The 17,335-nt window shown below is 42.4% G+C and overlaps 1 protein-coding gene across 2 annotated transcripts in view; it reads right to left on the minus strand.

Annotated features, from left to right (window-relative positions):
• Positions 1-1,636: 1,636 nt before the first annotated feature.
• LCP1 (lymphocyte cytosolic protein 1) overlaps positions 1,637-17,335 on the minus strand; it is a 51,812-nt gene continuing 36,113 nt past the window's right edge. For both annotated transcript variants that reach the window (XM_065633451.1, XM_065633442.1), the window contains exons 7-16: positions 15,750-15,915; positions 11,907-12,049; positions 9,402-9,497; positions 8,704-8,899; positions 7,973-8,051; positions 7,588-7,702; positions 6,610-6,743; positions 5,506-5,629; positions 4,489-4,613; positions 1,637-3,072 (exon numbers count right to left, since the gene is read on the minus strand). In XM_065633451.1, the coding sequence (XP_065489523.1) occupies positions 2,940-3,072; positions 4,489-4,613; positions 5,506-5,629; positions 6,610-6,743; positions 7,588-7,702; positions 7,973-8,051; positions 8,704-8,899; positions 9,402-9,497; positions 11,907-12,049; positions 15,750-15,915 (1,311 nt within the window). In that variant the 3' untranslated portion in view covers positions 1,637-2,939. The remainder of the gene's footprint in view (positions 3,073-4,488; positions 4,614-5,505; positions 5,630-6,609; positions 6,744-7,587; positions 7,703-7,972; positions 8,052-8,703; positions 8,900-9,401; positions 9,498-11,906; positions 12,050-15,749; positions 15,916-17,335) is intronic.

Raw genomic sequence — 17,335 nt, forward strand, 5'->3', positions numbered from 1 at the left:
TATTTTTACTCATATGAATGTCTAAACTTTTTTTGAAGCCTTGAAAATTATGATTAATTGTGCAATGAAAATCAATAACGGAAGTGCTTACAAAGCCAGCTTGATTTGGGAGTGAAGCCCAAAGACAGCTGCTTTCTCTAAGAGTGATGGAAAAAGTTGGAGAAAAGCAACAGCAAAAGATTCCAGATCCTATTTTTGGTTTAAGTTTGTCATGATTAACCCCTTCGGCATCTTCTGGTAGCTTTATTACAGGCTCCTTTTACCAGTTCATCAAAGCAAATCCTCAAGTCCATCAAATAAACAAGAGGTCCATTGAAAAGTGAGAATGTTTATACTCCTGTACCAGAATGCAGGTATTTCCACACCTTCAGGTGCATGACAGCTTAATTTTTCAAGGGAGATTATAGAGATAGGGATGAATATCTGATAAGACATTTAGTATAATATCCCTGCCAACAGCACTTATTCCCTTTTGAACACTGGCAGGTGCTAGCACTTTGCCTAGGGTTAAATATCCCAATTTTTCTCTTTCCCAGAGGGGAGCATTTTCGGAGCCCATGCATGCCAGCCTCTAAAACTCCAGATAGAGTGACTGCCATCTCGTGGTTAGGTGTCACTGGTGCCAGGGCTCGCTGCTGGTGCAGAGCTGCAGGTTGGGGCTCAGGCATAGTGTCCCAAAACTCAGCCTGGGGGCAGCGGAGTAGCAACGGGGAGGGCTGTAAGGCAGGGTGCCTAGCTCCAGTGCCGGGAGAAGAAACAAAACATGCTTTGAATAACAGCATATATCACCCGGACCCTCTCCAGAGCCTGAAGTAGAGGCAGGTTCTGATCTCCAGGGCCCCTGAAGTCCTACATCTTGCCTATGGGAAGTACACGATGTGTGAAAGCCTCCTCTCCCTGCACCTCTCAGCAGGATCCTCTAAAAATCCTAACCCCATGCAAAAAAAAACTGAGTCGCTAAGGGCTGGTGAATGGGAAATGTCTGAAAATCCCTTTTTCTTCCTGGGGATTGCAAGTCCCTGCTTTCAAGTTGGGACCAAGGGAAAAGCCCTTCCCGCCTCACCCTAGTGCCATCTCCCATCCCTCATCTACTTCATCCCTCACGTCCACCCCTGCGTCTGGGGTGAGGGCATCTCCCTGAGACAGGGAACCCAGAGCAGGACCATAGGTTCAGGAGAGGAACAGGGCAGCCAGATCCGATCAGGAAGAGGATCTGATCATTAGTACAGGAACCATGTTTGCATTCCAGAGTGCTTAAAGAAGCAAAGTTTCCGGGTATACGAGCGAAGGAAGAGGATGACAGGGATTGCGCTGAATGGGGAAAATTGTACTGGGTCAGGCTGCAGGTCCAGCCAGCGCAGTGTCTCATCTTTGGCAGTGTCTCAGAGTGGCATGTTCAGAAATGACCTAGGCAATAATTCTTCCTGCTTTCTGCAATCTATGGTTTCAATAACAATATGGAAGATACATCCTTAGCAAGGCCACAGTTGTTTTTTTTTAATTAAATCCATCCCTATTTCGGCCATACGATACACACTTCCCCATTAGCATATGCATTACTAAAAGCAAAGACTACACATTTGGCTTTATAGAACATTTTATTTGGAGAGACTTCTCACATCACTGAATATTGGTTCTTCATTAAGGCAATTCTGAAGGGGCGGGGGGGGACGGAGGGGGATAGGGAAGGACTTGAGACTGTGTCAATGGGATTGCATTAAGGCAAAATTCCCTTCTTCTGCATTTCACCACAGTAAAATCCATGTAAAGGCCAGAACAGTAAATGACTCATGCCAAGGAAGAGATTCAGTGCAAATATATCCCATTATCTGTAGACAGAGCTAGGTCCTCGGTTGAGGCAAATTGACAATGCCTTGTTTGCTGCAAAGCTATGCTGATTTAGCTCCATTGAGGATCCCAGCCTGGGTTCAGGGAAGCATTTTAGTATGTTTCATACGCAAGCACAGATTTAAATGCTCTCCTGAATCAGGCCCACCGCCCTTCGAGTGCAAGTCTTTACAGTTAACAGAGTTTCATTTTTATCCACTACATAAATATGTCATTCTGTGTCCCTTTGGTTCACATCTTATTGCTACTAACTGAGTATATCCCCTCAGTTTCTTTAACATGGTTTTCATTTCTATCACGCTTTTCAATCTGGTTATGTTTCAAGTCTCTTATGACATAAAAATGAATTATGGAGAGCATTTCTTCCAAAGCTTCCAGAGTTTGGGTGTTCTTGGAGGACCAGGTTACAGTATATTTTTTCTACTGAGTAGTAATGTACTCTGGGAGTAATGCCACTGACGGCAGAGGCATAACTTGCAGTGAAGAGTACTGCTCAGTTCATATACCAGCAACACATAGCAGACTCCAAACACTTCTGTCTTTCCACAAGAATTTTGTAGGAGGATCCTACCATTCCAAAAATATAGTCAATATAGACCACTCATACTTGCATTGGCTTGGGGAAATCACTTTTGTTATCCCAGGTGAAAACTGAAGGAAAGTATGGCAGAAATGCTACCAGAAGCATGAAGACATTTTCAGGCAGAAGCAGTGTACAACATTTCATAATCCTAAAAGCTGTCTGTACCTCCCAAGACAAAGATCTCCAGGTGACCTCTGACAGAAAACCCTGGTATCCATTAATAAAAGGATATGTATAGGCCTCAGTATTGGAAACTTACTCAGGAATATGAAATGGTTATATGTAGCAAAGTGGAAAGGAAGGCAAAGAAAACAAGCACATATTACTGTTCAAAACAAAACATTTCCTGGATACACGTGGGTACAGAACTTTTGTATGATCTGGAACCATGTATAACATTCATGCCTTAAAAGCACGAGCACTCTGCATATTTCCTTGATACGAAGAGCATCCAGTTTGAGGAAGTCAAAAGGGTGAATACCAGGTATCGGTACAAGTCTTTTGTGCTTTAAACTTTATTCATGCCTTTTCCCATGAGGCAAGCAAACACTGTCATGACCATTTTGGGTTTTACTTCAACCAGGTCTTCTGGAAGGGCATAGACTCTTGCTCCAATTTTTCTCGCCATAGAGATGGCATATCTGCATTGCAGGGATGAAAAAAAACAAAACAAAGCAATAAATTAGTGCAGTAGCATTAATTTTCTCTCTGTTAAGAAGTTTTCCACATGGTCAGTACCAGAGTGGGTTGGGAACTTCCTTACTGATTTGTCAAAACTAAACTTTTCTATAGGAATGGATGAGACAGGTTTGTAAAGAACGAATTTGTAGTAAAAGGTAGAGTGTATTCCCTGATGGTTAGAGCATGGGAGACTGCAGGTCAAAGTCTGGAATGAAACATTTGGTCTCCCATCCCCTGAAAAATTATCCTCACAAGCAGCCATTCTGGTCTTGCTCCCCCTCAATCTCTGCTGCTCAGTCTTCGCACATAAACAAATTCATGAGGATGGAAAGCAGAAGGCTGGTGTTGGTGGAGATCAGTGTTGTTGGAAAATCAACATTCAGGGACTTCTGCTTGAGTTGTACCCAGCATCTACAAGCTGACCTTCCTATCCTCCTCCTCCTCAGAGTGCACTGTTTCACAGCTGTTGGCTGTTGTCCAGAGGGTATGTCTCTTATCTTTATTTTTCATGAAAAAAAAGCTAGAAAACCCCGCGTTCTTCCCACTGCAGAGCACATACATTTGTGAAACTCTCCCCCAAATGCAGAGAAACATGTTGGGGGGAAAGGAAGAAAGGGAGGACTGAAGAGGGTAACGTTAGTAGAGGGATGAGGAAATTAAGTATGGAGAGAAGCACACATAGGACTGCAAGAAAAGAAAGAGAACAGGTGGTAGGGAATGGAAGGGAAAAACAATAGTGAGAAAAGTCTTTATAATAACGATGGCAGCTCTGGTTGCCTTAGTCATCCTTTTCTCTTTTGTAGTTGCCACACAGCAAAGGAGAAGCTAAATTGATGATCAGAGCAGGAAGTGATCTGCATAACTCTGAAAGGAAAGCAAGATGCCCCCAGGATTGACTCTCTGCTAGGAAACGGTTTGCACTCAGGAAAAAAAAAAATCAATATCCACATCCATAAAACCAGTTTTTCAGGCATGTCCTCCCTCTTCTCTCTTAAATATGCCTTCGTTCCACCTGTATGTGACTAAAGAGGTGTCATGACCTCTAATCACTGGTTTCCATGGCTCACTATTGTTGGCATTGTTCCCTGACCTCTGAAAGAATTTTAAATTTAATAAGAGAAAATAGGAGCCTGTGAAGCCAAGTAATTTTGATCCCTTCAAGGGAATTATAAAGCAGGAATTATAACATTACACACTTCATTTCCATTTATAGTCTTTTTTACTGCCTAACTCCTAGCCTTCATGCTTCTAACTCTGGAGGTATTTCTCAGCTGAGGTTGTGCCAGGTGACAATGATAGCAGAGCAGTTTTCAAAGACAGAGTCAGGGAAGTCTGAGCAGGTAGCTCGTGTTAAGTGTCACTTGGCACGAACGTACTTAGCATTATTTAGTTTCTCCTCATCATTCAGGTCCTCTGTTTTCAAGAGGTCATATTTGATTGATCCTGGTTGAATGGCATCAATGAGATCCAGGACTGGCATGCTGGTGCTGATTTTGCTGTCCTGCAGAGATGAAGAATACAATTATATGCAAGAACAGGATGACAGATCTCCCACAAAGCCAGAGTCTACACTCAAGAGCAATGGACAGCTCAGTCGAAAGCCATTTAGATCTTCTCAAAGGGCTGCTTAGCATAATTTTTCATCTAAGGCAGACTAAGAATCCTTCCAAGGATGTTTTTTTTCCTCAATGAATGAGACATCATTAAATCAAAAGATGGGGTGCTGAGCTAGTCAGTTTGCTTCCTGTGGGGAGATGACATTGATACACATCTACTGATGGGAGGTGCAAGGGGGACCAGCTGTGTGACTTCTGAGCTCATTACATGAAGTCTGATGGATCTGTCCTCTCCTGGTGCAAACTGCTGATTTACATCTGCTGAATGTTCCCCAGCTTGGCAAGTTTCTCAGATGTGTTAGCAAAATTGGAAGCTCTCTGGACCTGAACCATCTCTGTGTTTATAAGGTGCCTTGCAAAACAGGGCACCACCTCTGAATGGTACTACCGTATTATGAAAGGATTGCTATTGTTCTTTTTAATACTGTCATTTGTAATTGCTGTCATTTAATAGTCAATAGCACAGCAGTTCTTGCTTAATTCCAGTCATCATTCCTGGCTCTATACTTTGATTTCCTATGTCAAACTGGCATTCAAGGTGTTTCCTGTTACATTCATAACATGTTTCTGTTACCTTCTCATAATAAAGCCCCTTGAATAAAACATCTGTATCTGAACATGCCTTTCAAAGGGAATGAAAAATAATCAAATTAATTATAATACATTGTGTGCGTGTATATGTGTTTATATATCTATATACAGGCAATGTATATAATACACACATAAACACACTGAATAAGAGATTCCTAAGCAGAGACTTCTAACAAAAAACTGTACCTTGAAACTGGAGATGGTTGAATCCTTCCCGGCTGCAGTCAGTGTTTTATTGACCCAGCTGACAATGATTTCATCATTGACCTTCTCTCCACCACCAATGTCCTCAAGGATGTTCAGGGTGTACCTTAAGAGGGAAACCAGGATACCTGCATTTGCTCAAAGTCTACTGTAACCTCAAAACCATCCTGTACGTGTGCAGCTTGACTGGGATCACGCCAACAGTCCCCTTAGACCTGATATTCCCCTGCTTCCCACACACTCACAGTATATATGGATTATATTAATCTATTTGGTCTAATTCACCCTCAGTTCCCTAATCACTGTTTTGGAAGTGTCAAAAGGTTTTGATACTCAAAATTCATACAAGGTCTCTCTTAGTGGATCTCAATGTAAATGACCCATTCTTACAATGCTTAAAAAATAATCACTGACTTTAAAGCTGGAAGGGAATTTTTATGTTCATGTAAGACTGACTTGCATAAATACAAGCCTGGAATATTTTGCTTATTTGTCAGCATACACCTTGGAAAGACATCCCAAATTGATGGCAAGTAATCACCACATCTCTAGATTAATTACCTGCTTGATAAACTTGTACCTTACTTTATAAACTGAATTTAGCCTGTATTCAGTTTCTAACCACCGGGTCTCTACATCCAATTATGGAGCTCACACAGAAACACACAAACACACATACAGAATTACATTAAAGTGGGGAGAGTTGCATCCACTTCAGGTAGCAGATTATAAAACTTCCGCATCAATTCTTTGCTTCCAGTACATTCTCCCTATTCCCTGATACAGAAACCTTTCAACTTCTTCTTCTCTCTTCCATGCAATGAACATTTATTCATGCTATACAGACAGCGACAATAATAAACTTCTGCATGAGCTGACTGTAATGGCTTTGCCCACAAGATAATGTGCTTCCTGATCACATCCCTAACTAGGAGCGAGCAAAAGGTTACTCTGTGCATAAGTGCAAAGAGGAGGGAGAAAGCTGTAACCTGTATACCCTTCTCAGTGATAGCATCAGGAAACTACTACAACGTGAGCTAAGTATACCAAAACACTCCAAAGTTTGTGTCTGGCGGCCATACATACCTTCTCATCAACTGCCAGACTAAGGCCAGCGTGAGCGTACGGTTTCCTTCATTCAGATCTTGCCCAGCGATGCCAACAAGGGAAAATTTGGCTTGATTCTTTCCCAGTTCCACTGCATAGTTGCAGTTTTCAAGCTGTTAATGACAGGGTCAATTAGTGAGGTTCAACAATATAGAAAAAAAAGAAGACAAGACACTATTACTTTAAATTCTATGGATCGCTTAGCCCAGAACCTCCTGGGCAAACAGGAGCTGTGGGGCTCTGCGATAAGGCAGCTGTTTGACTACCAACAGCCAGTTCCATCCCAAAAATACCATGGTAAACAGTTAACATAGAAAGAAATGTTGTACTTCATCATCAGGGCCAGGAAAACAGATTACCCTGGAAAATACAAAGCTATAGCTCATGGGTACCTCCAGCATCATGACATTGCACTGAGACAAAGGATTAGAGTCCCAGTCAATATTTTAGGTCAGTTAATCACTCTGGCCTAACTGGATGGAATTACTCATCCAGATAGCTGGAAGAAAGCTCTGTATTTAGCAGCAACTCTGTGACCAGTTCTTGATGTATCTGGTCAAGAATGCTTATCATCACTGTCTTCATTTGATGTGGAGGGCAGTGATCCAGACAGGTGCAATTAAGCTGGTGCCATATGACTCACAATGAAGATGCATTATAATTGGTGACTAAGACAGTAGCAAAAGTGTTCTGCAAATACAGTTTTTAAATATTGACACAAAAGGTGTCAAGTGTCTTTACTTTAGAAGTATGGTTCATCTGTCAACAATAACCAGTGAATCAAATATATGTTTCTTTTTCAGGATGAAAAATTGTTCACTGATTAGACAAAAAGTCATTTAATGTGCTGTACGTGGGACTTGAGAGCAACACAAGTGCCCACATTGCTGTTTGAAATGATATAGACACCCTTTAAGCGTAAGACATTGCTACTGGAGCTATTCTAGCTTTTTGTACCTTCTTCATGTTGCCACCCAGTTTAGGATATGGTGGTTTGTTCACTCTGTTCCAGTCTACTGGCACTTTGATCTTTTCATAGAGCTGGAAGATAACCAAGGCATCTGACAGGTCACTGAAAAAAATAAAAATGGTATATCATTGTACAAACAATAGAGGAAAGGAACCAAACTAAACTATCAGTAGAAGTAAACTTAGTTTCCTAAAAAAAAAAAACCAAAAAAACCCAAACCACCAAAAACCAACCAAACAAAACAAACAAAAAAACACCACACAAAAAAACGCAGCTTATATTCTTATAGGGTCCAAAAGTTTTTATGTTTTCGTAAACAATTTGCTGGCTGTAGTTATCATCATCTGAAAGAAGTGTATTACCCCCTCTTACCTATATAAGTGATTTACACGTGGATTAACACCCAGGGAGTTCATCCAGTTCCTGAATGTCCTCTCTTCCCTTGTTTCACCTAAAACAATGGATACATCAATCGACAGGTGTGCAAAACACAACTCTCTAGTAAGATAAGTGTCTTGTGATTAAGCCATAACTCAGAAATTATAGTGCACTGAACCACAAACAGAAGGAGACAGTGGGTGACATGTGAAATAAGAAAGCACAATGCAGCATGCAATATTTCTTCATGCCCTATGTATTACAGTATTTAGGCAGATTGGCCTTGAAATGCCTTCAAGAATTCAAGAACAGCCTGTGCTGTAGCATGAACAGTTTCGCTATGAGGCTGAGAAAGGAGGACCTGAAGCTAAGCAAATGATCCACCCAATGGTGGTCCTGACCCCAACCCAGAGCAAGCAGGCAGCAGTTTTATGCAAGATCTGATTTTTAGATTATATTCTGAGTTAACAGAATGTCAGATGAAGCCTAATTTCAACCAACCAGCATGCACAATAGTCCATACTGGTTCAGACAACCCACAAACATTTTTGGTTTTTAACACGTGCTGTCCACAGAACAGAACCCTCTTCTCAAGGATGCCTGTGCTAACGGTGCAGTGAATATATGCTGGAAGGACATAAGGTTAAGTTAATGTGTCATCAACTGAGAGCAGGGATACTCCCGCATGGATGTCCAGAAACATCCTTTATTTGCATTTTCCTTACCTTCAATAGAGCTCCAGTCGATGTCCTGGTTCTCTGGCTTATGCAGGGCAGGGTATTTGTTGAACAGGTTGGCGATGAAGGCCAAGTTTAGCTTTGGGTTCCCCCGGACGACGTCGGTGGCGGTGACAAACTGTCGGCAGCCCAGCCGCTCCGCCTGCTGCAGCATGCACTCTGCTCGCTGGACATCGTCCTTCTCCTGTGCCAGCAGAAATTGGGGCCATCAGCCTCAGCCCAGTGCCTGGCACTGCACGCAAGGCCCACTTGTGGTCTCCACATGTGGGGCTGTTAAAGCAGGTCCTTGTGGGGTTTATAGCTGTCTCCTTTCCTGCTTTCACTAACAGCAGGCCTGTGTTTTCAAATGGGCTTTACCTACAATACAGCCATCTCACTATATTGCTTTTTCCGTATAAAAGGGAATGGATTGATGAAATTACCAAATAAATGTATTTAAATATACTTGCTACATGTTAGTAGTTTATCAGTGTGGTTCAGTGGTTGTTAAAGTTTCAGCTATGGTATCTAATAAAAGGCAAAGCACATCATTTAATTATTTGAAAGCTTTGATATCTGAAATACAAGATCATGTTGCAACGCTAAAACCAGTTTGCTTGTTCTGGCATCCCAGTGCAACTCCATGTTGGCCAGCAATGCAAGTAACAGAAAATACCAGCATTTACTCTAAACTTATCTCATCTTACCCTTAATCCTGACATGTCAATAGTAATAGCTGGAATGCCTTCTTCATCTCCCTTGGGGGCAACTTGGTTCAGCAAATGGTAATAAGCTCTTGAGTCCTGTGACAGACAGAGAAATTAAATGGAGGAAAAATTACATCTAAAGCTCAGGTTTTGCATGCCAGTGCTCCCCTGAACAATGTTCCTGCATGATTCGGTTTTATTACATCAATCATTGGGCTACCTAATTAAATTAATCTGGAAGCACTTAGCAATTCCTACTTTATGCTGTATTTGCCAGATCAGTTTCTTCCCTGATATATATAAGCCAATATATATATGCTGCAGAACGCTCAACACGTGAGACAAAATGCTGTGTGTTGCACTTACAAAAAGGACAGCAAAAACAAAGTACTTAAAAGGGGCCTTTCAGAGCTTAAAAAGGGCCTACAGGAACAATGGGGACAGACTTTTTAGCAGGGCCTGTTAAAACAGGACAAGGCTTAATGGTTTTAAATTAAAGGAAAGCAGATTCAGACTAGACATTAGGAAGAAATTTTTTACAATGAGGGTGGTGAAACACCAGCCCAGGTTGCCCAGAGAGGTGGTAGATGCCCCATTCCTGGAGACATCCCAGGCCAGGCTGGATGGGGCTCTGAGCAACCTGATCTAGGTGAAGATGTCCCTGCTCATTGCAGGGAGATTGGACTAGATGACCTTTAAAGGTCCTTTCCAACCCAAACTATTCTATGATTCAATATTAGAATTGACTTAATCTGAACATTAGAGATAAGAAAACACATACCTTTATAATGCTGTAGAAGTCAGACTGCTGAGCATTTAACAAAAGAAAATGCAGAAGGAGAAAGCAGATGTTTAAAGCAGATTTCAAAGCAACGCTGGAACAGTTATGGAAGAGAAAGCATAGTTTTCAAGGACAAAAGTTAAAACTGACAATGGTATCAGCATTTTTTAGGCAAAAGAGCAGGAACAAGACAAGGATTTAACATGTTTTGTCTTTAATATTTTGTGAAATGTAATGTTGCTTCTATGTATGGAAAGTATTAATCTCACTTCAGAAATAACTCAAAAAACTGAAAATAAAGCTGCAGGTTAGTGTCTAGGGACTTGACTAACCAACCCAGCTAATACTCTTCAAAATATAAAGCGGACTACCTGAAGGATTTTCAATCTTATACATCTGCATTACTGCCCACCATATGTAGAAAGTGGTTATTTTTAACAGAAGAGAGGTGGGGTGACACACTTAATTATGAGGATGGCTGTAAACTTGGCCTCTGAGAGGTAAATGTGTGCTTCATTTTCCAGTTGTAAATATGGTGTGGTTTATCTTTCAGTTGCAGGTAGGATTTAATCAGTTGCATTATAGTCCTCTCAGCCAGCCTACAGAAAGATGGAAAAGACTCCATTCCTTTCCTTTCCATGGATATTCTCCAGTCACTTCTACTCAGTGAAGCAAAAATCTGTTACAATAAAAACTGCATTGTTGAATGTGACTCTCAGACTCTCCTGTTGCCTTCCCTGGTGGTTTTTTTTATGTATGTCAAGAAAGACATGGTAAATGTCTTTTCATGCTTCAGCCCCTGGCGAAACCCACAAGCAGGCACCTCTGGAGCAGAGCTTTTCCCATGTTATGGTGGGAGTGGGCAGGTGGGGTCATGGCTGGTGAGGCTGATGTGCTGGCCAGCCCCTGGCTTGCCTGGAAGCCAGCTCAGACACCCTCCCTGATGTACCCCCTACAGCCCTGGCATGCTGGCTGGGCCTCACACTGTGGCTTTAGTGTCTGAAACTCATCAGTGTGCACCACTGAGGTTCAGGTAACTCTGTCTAAGAAGAATGAAGTTGCTACGGAGAAAGCTCCGCTGAAGTCTGCACCTACAAGTCTATGAAATCCCAAGTATGTGAAATATGTTGCATGGACTAGAGACCCATCTTTACAAGTGCCTCTCCATCTAGCTATATTATTTTGAATAGTCCCACTGAATTAAAACCTGCAGGTAAGTGCATTCAGCATTACAGCAAAGGTTGAGCCAGAGGAGCACATGACCCAGGTGCTGTACCAAAGGAAACATCAAGTGTGGGAATTGGAAGAGCCTCATCCTCTTCCCCTACACTTTGTTACATGTCTGAGTAAGGTCCAGCCTTCTCCAAGGCAAAGACCAGGCCAAGAGGCATTTAAGGACACTGAGGAAGGAGGAGAGCAATAGAGGCAGGGAACTGAAAATACAGCGGCAGTGTTTGTATGCCCTGTCCAGAGACAGCAGTCATTCCTTTCCCAGGCGTTTGGTGTGCTGGGGCTGGCAGTGGTGACTGGGGGGTCAAGAGGAGGAGAAATACTACCAAGCAGAGAGGTAAACCCCACCAAGATTATTTTATGTACCCAGCTCCATGTGTTTGGCAGAGCAGTCTCAGCTGCTTGGATTGTTTCAGTGCACAATCCCAGGTTGGAGGACCAGGATTTGGGTGTGGAGCTACTGCTTTGCTATTGTTGGTCAGCGTTTCTCATACCTTGATGTCTGAGCTGAAGTTGTTGACTTTGTTGCATCCTGCATTCTCCAGGTGATAGTTTGCCCACCTCAGCAGCAGTTCCTCTGGAGACAACTTCATCAGATCCTCCAGGCTTTCTCCTTCTCTCAGAAGAGCAATCAAGGCTAAACAAGGAAAAAAGAAAAAATTAATGATGTTGTCAATACTTGTAGAGGAGAACGTATAACTATTTTCTCTCTTACACATTTTGCTAGCCTAGTTTCTAAAAATGAGCAACGAAAGTGTTGCCAAAATTCAAGTTGGGTTAGCATGACAGAGGACACAAACAGAAAGAGAGTCTCATTAATAAAATGAGGACAAAGTTTTAGCTGTGGATCATATAGAAATGTAAGACAATTTTAGTGTGCTCTAAGAACTACGCAATTTCCCCGTCCCAGATCTTAATGAAAAGATGATGACGTTGAGCAGCACAGGGGAAAAATGGGAATGAAGAAATGAACACAGACTTTATGCAGCTTAGATGAAGGAAATCTCATTGACCTTCACGCTGAAACTGGATACACACAGGTATTCTGAAGAATTTGTACAGGACTTCATGGCCTCATGGGCCAGTAGGGTTAACTCATCTGTCAATTGGAGAAGATACTCTATTTCTACAGAAAAATTAACGTATTAGTTATGTCATAAAAGGAAGAAGAGGCAGGAGGGAAGGATTGACCCTTGCAACTGCAGGATGTTCAGCTGGTCTCTGGAGCATGACAGGCTTCAGAACAAGTTTTGAAAAGGACAACTAATAACATGGAAACTAATTGCTAAAAAGGGAGAGCGTGTTACCCTGCTCTGATCTCCTTCTGATTACCTTTGTCATTCCTTGAAAGAAATACGGATTTGCTACAAAAAGGAAACAGTGGAGACCTACTATATCTGGAGTTTCACAGCTAATTTGATATAGGGTGCTATGGGGTTAAACTGAAGCAGAAGGGGATAATAGAAGTATCTGAAAAGAGAGTGGATCTTATTAAGAGAACAATGTTAAGACTGAGAAGTAGGCTGTAAGAAGGATTCTTGTGGAGTTGATAATGGATTGATTTTTGGACTAATGTTTTCATTTTTTTTTGCATCAATTGTCTTGGCGCAAATGCTAGCAATGTGCTAAAATTTTGATGGTGATATTCACTAGGTGGCATAGTCAATACAGAGGATGATCAGAAAATTAGACAGAAAGAACTAGATGACAGTAATAAAAATGTAATGTAATTTAATAGTGCCATGTTCAAAGACATTCACAAGGGAATTAATATGAATAACTGCTATTAGCTAAAAGGTTATATGAACAGAGGATGAGAACAACTTAAGCGTATTAGGTGTCATCTGAGCTGCTCTGAGTCACCATGTGCTACGACCAGGGAAAAACTAAACATGATATTAGTGCATCCCAGGTATTTCCCATAGAGTTCAGGATGTATTACTGCCTTGATTCCATATGCTAATGAGAGCTCAGTGGAAATATAGTGTTCCATATTCAAGAAAGCAGAATTTCACCTGGAACAGCTGCAGACAAGGGCTATGAGGGAAAGAGAGAACCTGAAAAGAAATAAAAATTACCTTGGCTTGTCTACCCTCACAAACTGAAGTCTGAGATGAGAAATGAAGGAGAAAATACCAGGAAAGGAAAAAATAGCTATTAAGCTGGGCAAGGCTATCTACAAAGGAATGGGAACTGAGAACTCTGGAAACTGGTGGTTGTAGCTATGAAAGGGATAGAAATGTGCGAGGAGTGAAGAAACGAAGGTAACACCTGCATGGTAACTGGAGGAAAGAAGTGTCACTGTTGGTTTAGCGAACTATCCAGAGACGCAGGGAGCAAAGCAGCAAGGTGAGGTGCGGCATGGACAGCGTGTACACACCCACAACCTCACGCTGAAGCTATTTCACAGAGAATTTTGGCATTAGTGAGACACATCTGGAGTACTGTGTCCAGTTTGGGGTTCCCCAGTACAAGACAGATGTTGGCAAACTGCAGTGAGTTTAGTGGAGGGAGACCAAGATGGTTGGGCTGCAGTACATGACGTGAGAAGAGGATGAGCAAACAAGTATTGTCTTCAACAACTACACAAGGTATTTTGCCAGGATATACAGTAAAAAGATGAGAGGTTAAAATCACGAGGTGCAAGAAGGGAAATTCTAACTAGATATAAGAAAAAAAATTGCACAGCAAGAGTGGTTGGGCACCGGAACAGGCTGCCCAGAGATCACTGGAAAAGGCTCTAAGCAACCTCATCTAACCTTAAGACTAGTGAGGTGGATCGCAAACTGGCTGAAGGAGAGAAGCCAGAGAGTCGTGGTCAATGGAGCGGAGTCTGGTTGGAGGCCTGTATCTAGTGGAGTGCCTCAAGGGTCAGTTCTGGGACCAATACTGTTCAATATATTCATCAATGACTTGGATGAGGGAATTGAGTGTGCTATCAGCAAGTTTGCTGATGACACCAAGCTGGGAGGAGTGGCTGACACGCCAGAAGGCTGTGCTGCCATCCAGCGAGATCTGGACAGGCTAGAGAGTTGGGTGGGGAAAAATTTAATGAAATATAACAACGGAAAATGTAGAGTCTTACATCTGGGCAGGAACAACCCCAGGTTCCAGTATAGGTTGGGGAATGACCTATTAGAGAGCAGTGCAGGGGAAAGGGACCTGGGGGTCCTGGTGGGCAGCAGGATGACCATGAGCCAGCACTGGGCCCTTGTGGCCAAGAAGGCCAATGGCATCCTGGGGTGTATTAGAAGTGGGGTGGTTAGTAGGTCGAGAGAGGTTCTCCTTCCCCTCTACTCTGCCCTGGTGAGACCTCATCTGGAATATTGTGCCCAGTTCTGGGCCCCTCAGTTCAAGAAGGACAGGGAACTGCTGGAGAGAGTCCAGCGCAGGACAACAAAGATGACTAAGGGAGTGGAGCATCTCCCTTATGAGGAAAGGCTGAGGGAGCTGGGGCTCTTTAGCTTGGAGAAGAGGAGACTGAGGGGTGACCTCATTAATGTTTATAAATATGTAAAGGGTGAGTGTCACGAGGATGGAGCCAGGCTCTTCTCGGTGACAACCAACAGTAAGACAAGGGGTAATGGGTTCAAGCTGGAACACAAGAGGTTCCACTTAAATTTGAGAAGAAACTTCTTCTCAGTGAGGGTGACGGAGCACTGGAACAGGCTGCCCAGGGAGGTTGTGGAGTCTCCTTCTCTGGAGACATTCAAAACCCGCCTGGACGCCTTCCTGTGTAACCTCACCTAGGTGTTCCTGCCCTGGCAGGAGGATTGGACTAGATGATCTTTCGAGGTCCCTTCCAATCCCTAACATTCTGTGATTCTGTGATTCTGTGAAGACTAATACTGCTGTAAGTGGGTAGTTGGATGGCTGAACCAGAGGACCTCCAGGGTGGACCTTCAGAGGTTCCCTTCAGCCTAAATTATTCTGTGATTCTATGAATTATGTGATTCTGTGATTCTGTGAATTCTGATTTCACAAAAAAAGAGGAGATGTTTGGCAATGGTTTCATCAAGAGCAAGAACAAAGCTTCCTGAATGCAGTGTAGCATTTCCTTATCCCAGAGTTAGTGCCAAAACACCCATATACCTGGGTGTAGATCATCATTCCTGACCCAATGAGCATGAAATTGGCTCTGCACATAAAAGCCTATCCACAGCCTTGGACTTTGGAGTGCTGGAACTTGTGAAGAGCAAGGGAAATTAGAGTGGTCAAGAAGACAGGTAACAAATACTGGAATAAAAAATTGAATTAAGAATTTTTTTTTAAAGAGGTTTATCCTAAAGGCTGTTCAATATTAACAGTAGAGCACTAAAAGCAAGCGCCATACATACCTTCATTCCTGCTGATCTCAATGTCAGCAAAGAGCCCAATTTTGATGACTTGCCATAAAAGACCCAAAACCAGGTAAGGTTTCCCTTCCTTTAAGTCTTCAGCTCCAATGTTGACGACATGGCACCCAATGGCTGAAGCAGAGTTCAGGGCCAGGTTCAGATTTTCCTAGGGAAAGAAGAAAGCTTCTGAATTATGCAGTAACTGGAGAGCTGAGGATACAGGAAGGGAACACAGACAAAACTAGTGAAATCTGTGAAAAGCTTTGCTGTTAATGCATATATGTACAAGTCTGACCACAGGGAGCAGGGGAATTCAGAATCTCCTGGGATTACAGATGAATTCGGGGTCCCAAGAAGAAGATGGAAATGACCTTCAGGGGTTGGACTAGATGACCTTCAAAGGTCCCTTCCAAACCAAACTATTCTATGATTCTATGACCTCTTTGGCAAAGGTGAAAGACACCACGTCACAGGGCACTGGGGCTCAGAGCACATGTCTGCATTCACAGTGATGTCCTGGCTCAATCCTTATTATCAAAGCCAGGGTCTTCCTATAGCCAATGCATAAGCACATGTTCAAGTGCAGACTTAGCTTCAGCATGAGGCAAGTTCTCCTCCGCTCGGTCTTGCACACATGGAGGAACGAGGGAGCTACAACCCAGTCAACCAGCAGATATTCCAGGCTCTTCTCTCCCTAAGCAGTATACAAAAGCCCTAACTCCTAAGATACAAATGAGTTGCTAACTGGCAATGTACACAAAAAACACATGGTCATAGGAATAAACTTGCTGAGTTTGTAACCTTACAGTTCAGCCCAAGTCAGAAGTGGTCAAGACTGGATATTTTCTTTTTGAACTGTGGAGTATGGAGTCCTGGTTTGGGAGTGTTCAGGGGAAGCAGAGGGATTCTGTGATTCACAGTGAGGGGCAGAAGGAAAGCGATTTTTCAAGAACATTATGTTCCTTCACCGCTCCCTATTTAAAACAAAGGCTACAACAAAATCTGACCCACAAGTCTGCACTATTCAAAAAGGTGGCTTAGTAAACAGAGGGCAAGTAAAGCAGGCAAAAAAGCCTGGAAAATATAATATGTCTACAGATTTGCAATTTTTCACATAAATTTCATCACTGCTGGCATGACAGAGAGATTTGATTAGATACAAAATGCAGAGAGAGACATAGTGTAAATTCTCATAAGCTAGAAAAATTGGAGCATTTCAAATTAATTACCTTTTCTCCACCAGACAGCTGTAAAAGGGTTAAGTTAAAGTGGAAGCTATATTGATCAAATCATGTCTATGTGTGACAGGGATTGATCTGAGCTGCATCTCTAAGCTGTGCTGCTGACTAGAATGATTAGAACTGAAAAATGTGGTATACAGCATAAAAATCCAATTTAATGGCTTCTGAGCTTACTTGAGCCTGGCTAATGTTCCATCAAATCAGAGTAGCTGAGGGCTAAACCGGGTTAGGTTCATATCTATTCCTTATATCTATTTTATACCCAGATACACGGATGCTGTTCACGTAAAAATATCTCTCTGCATAATGCTATGTGAGAAACACAGTAAACTTTCAATAGGTGAA

Source organism: Caloenas nicobarica, chromosome 1 (genome assembly GCF_036013445.1).
Source record: "Caloenas nicobarica isolate bCalNic1 chromosome 1, bCalNic1.hap1, whole genome shotgun sequence".
Taxonomy (NCBI): domain Eukaryota; kingdom Metazoa; phylum Chordata; class Aves; order Columbiformes; family Columbidae; genus Caloenas; species Caloenas nicobarica.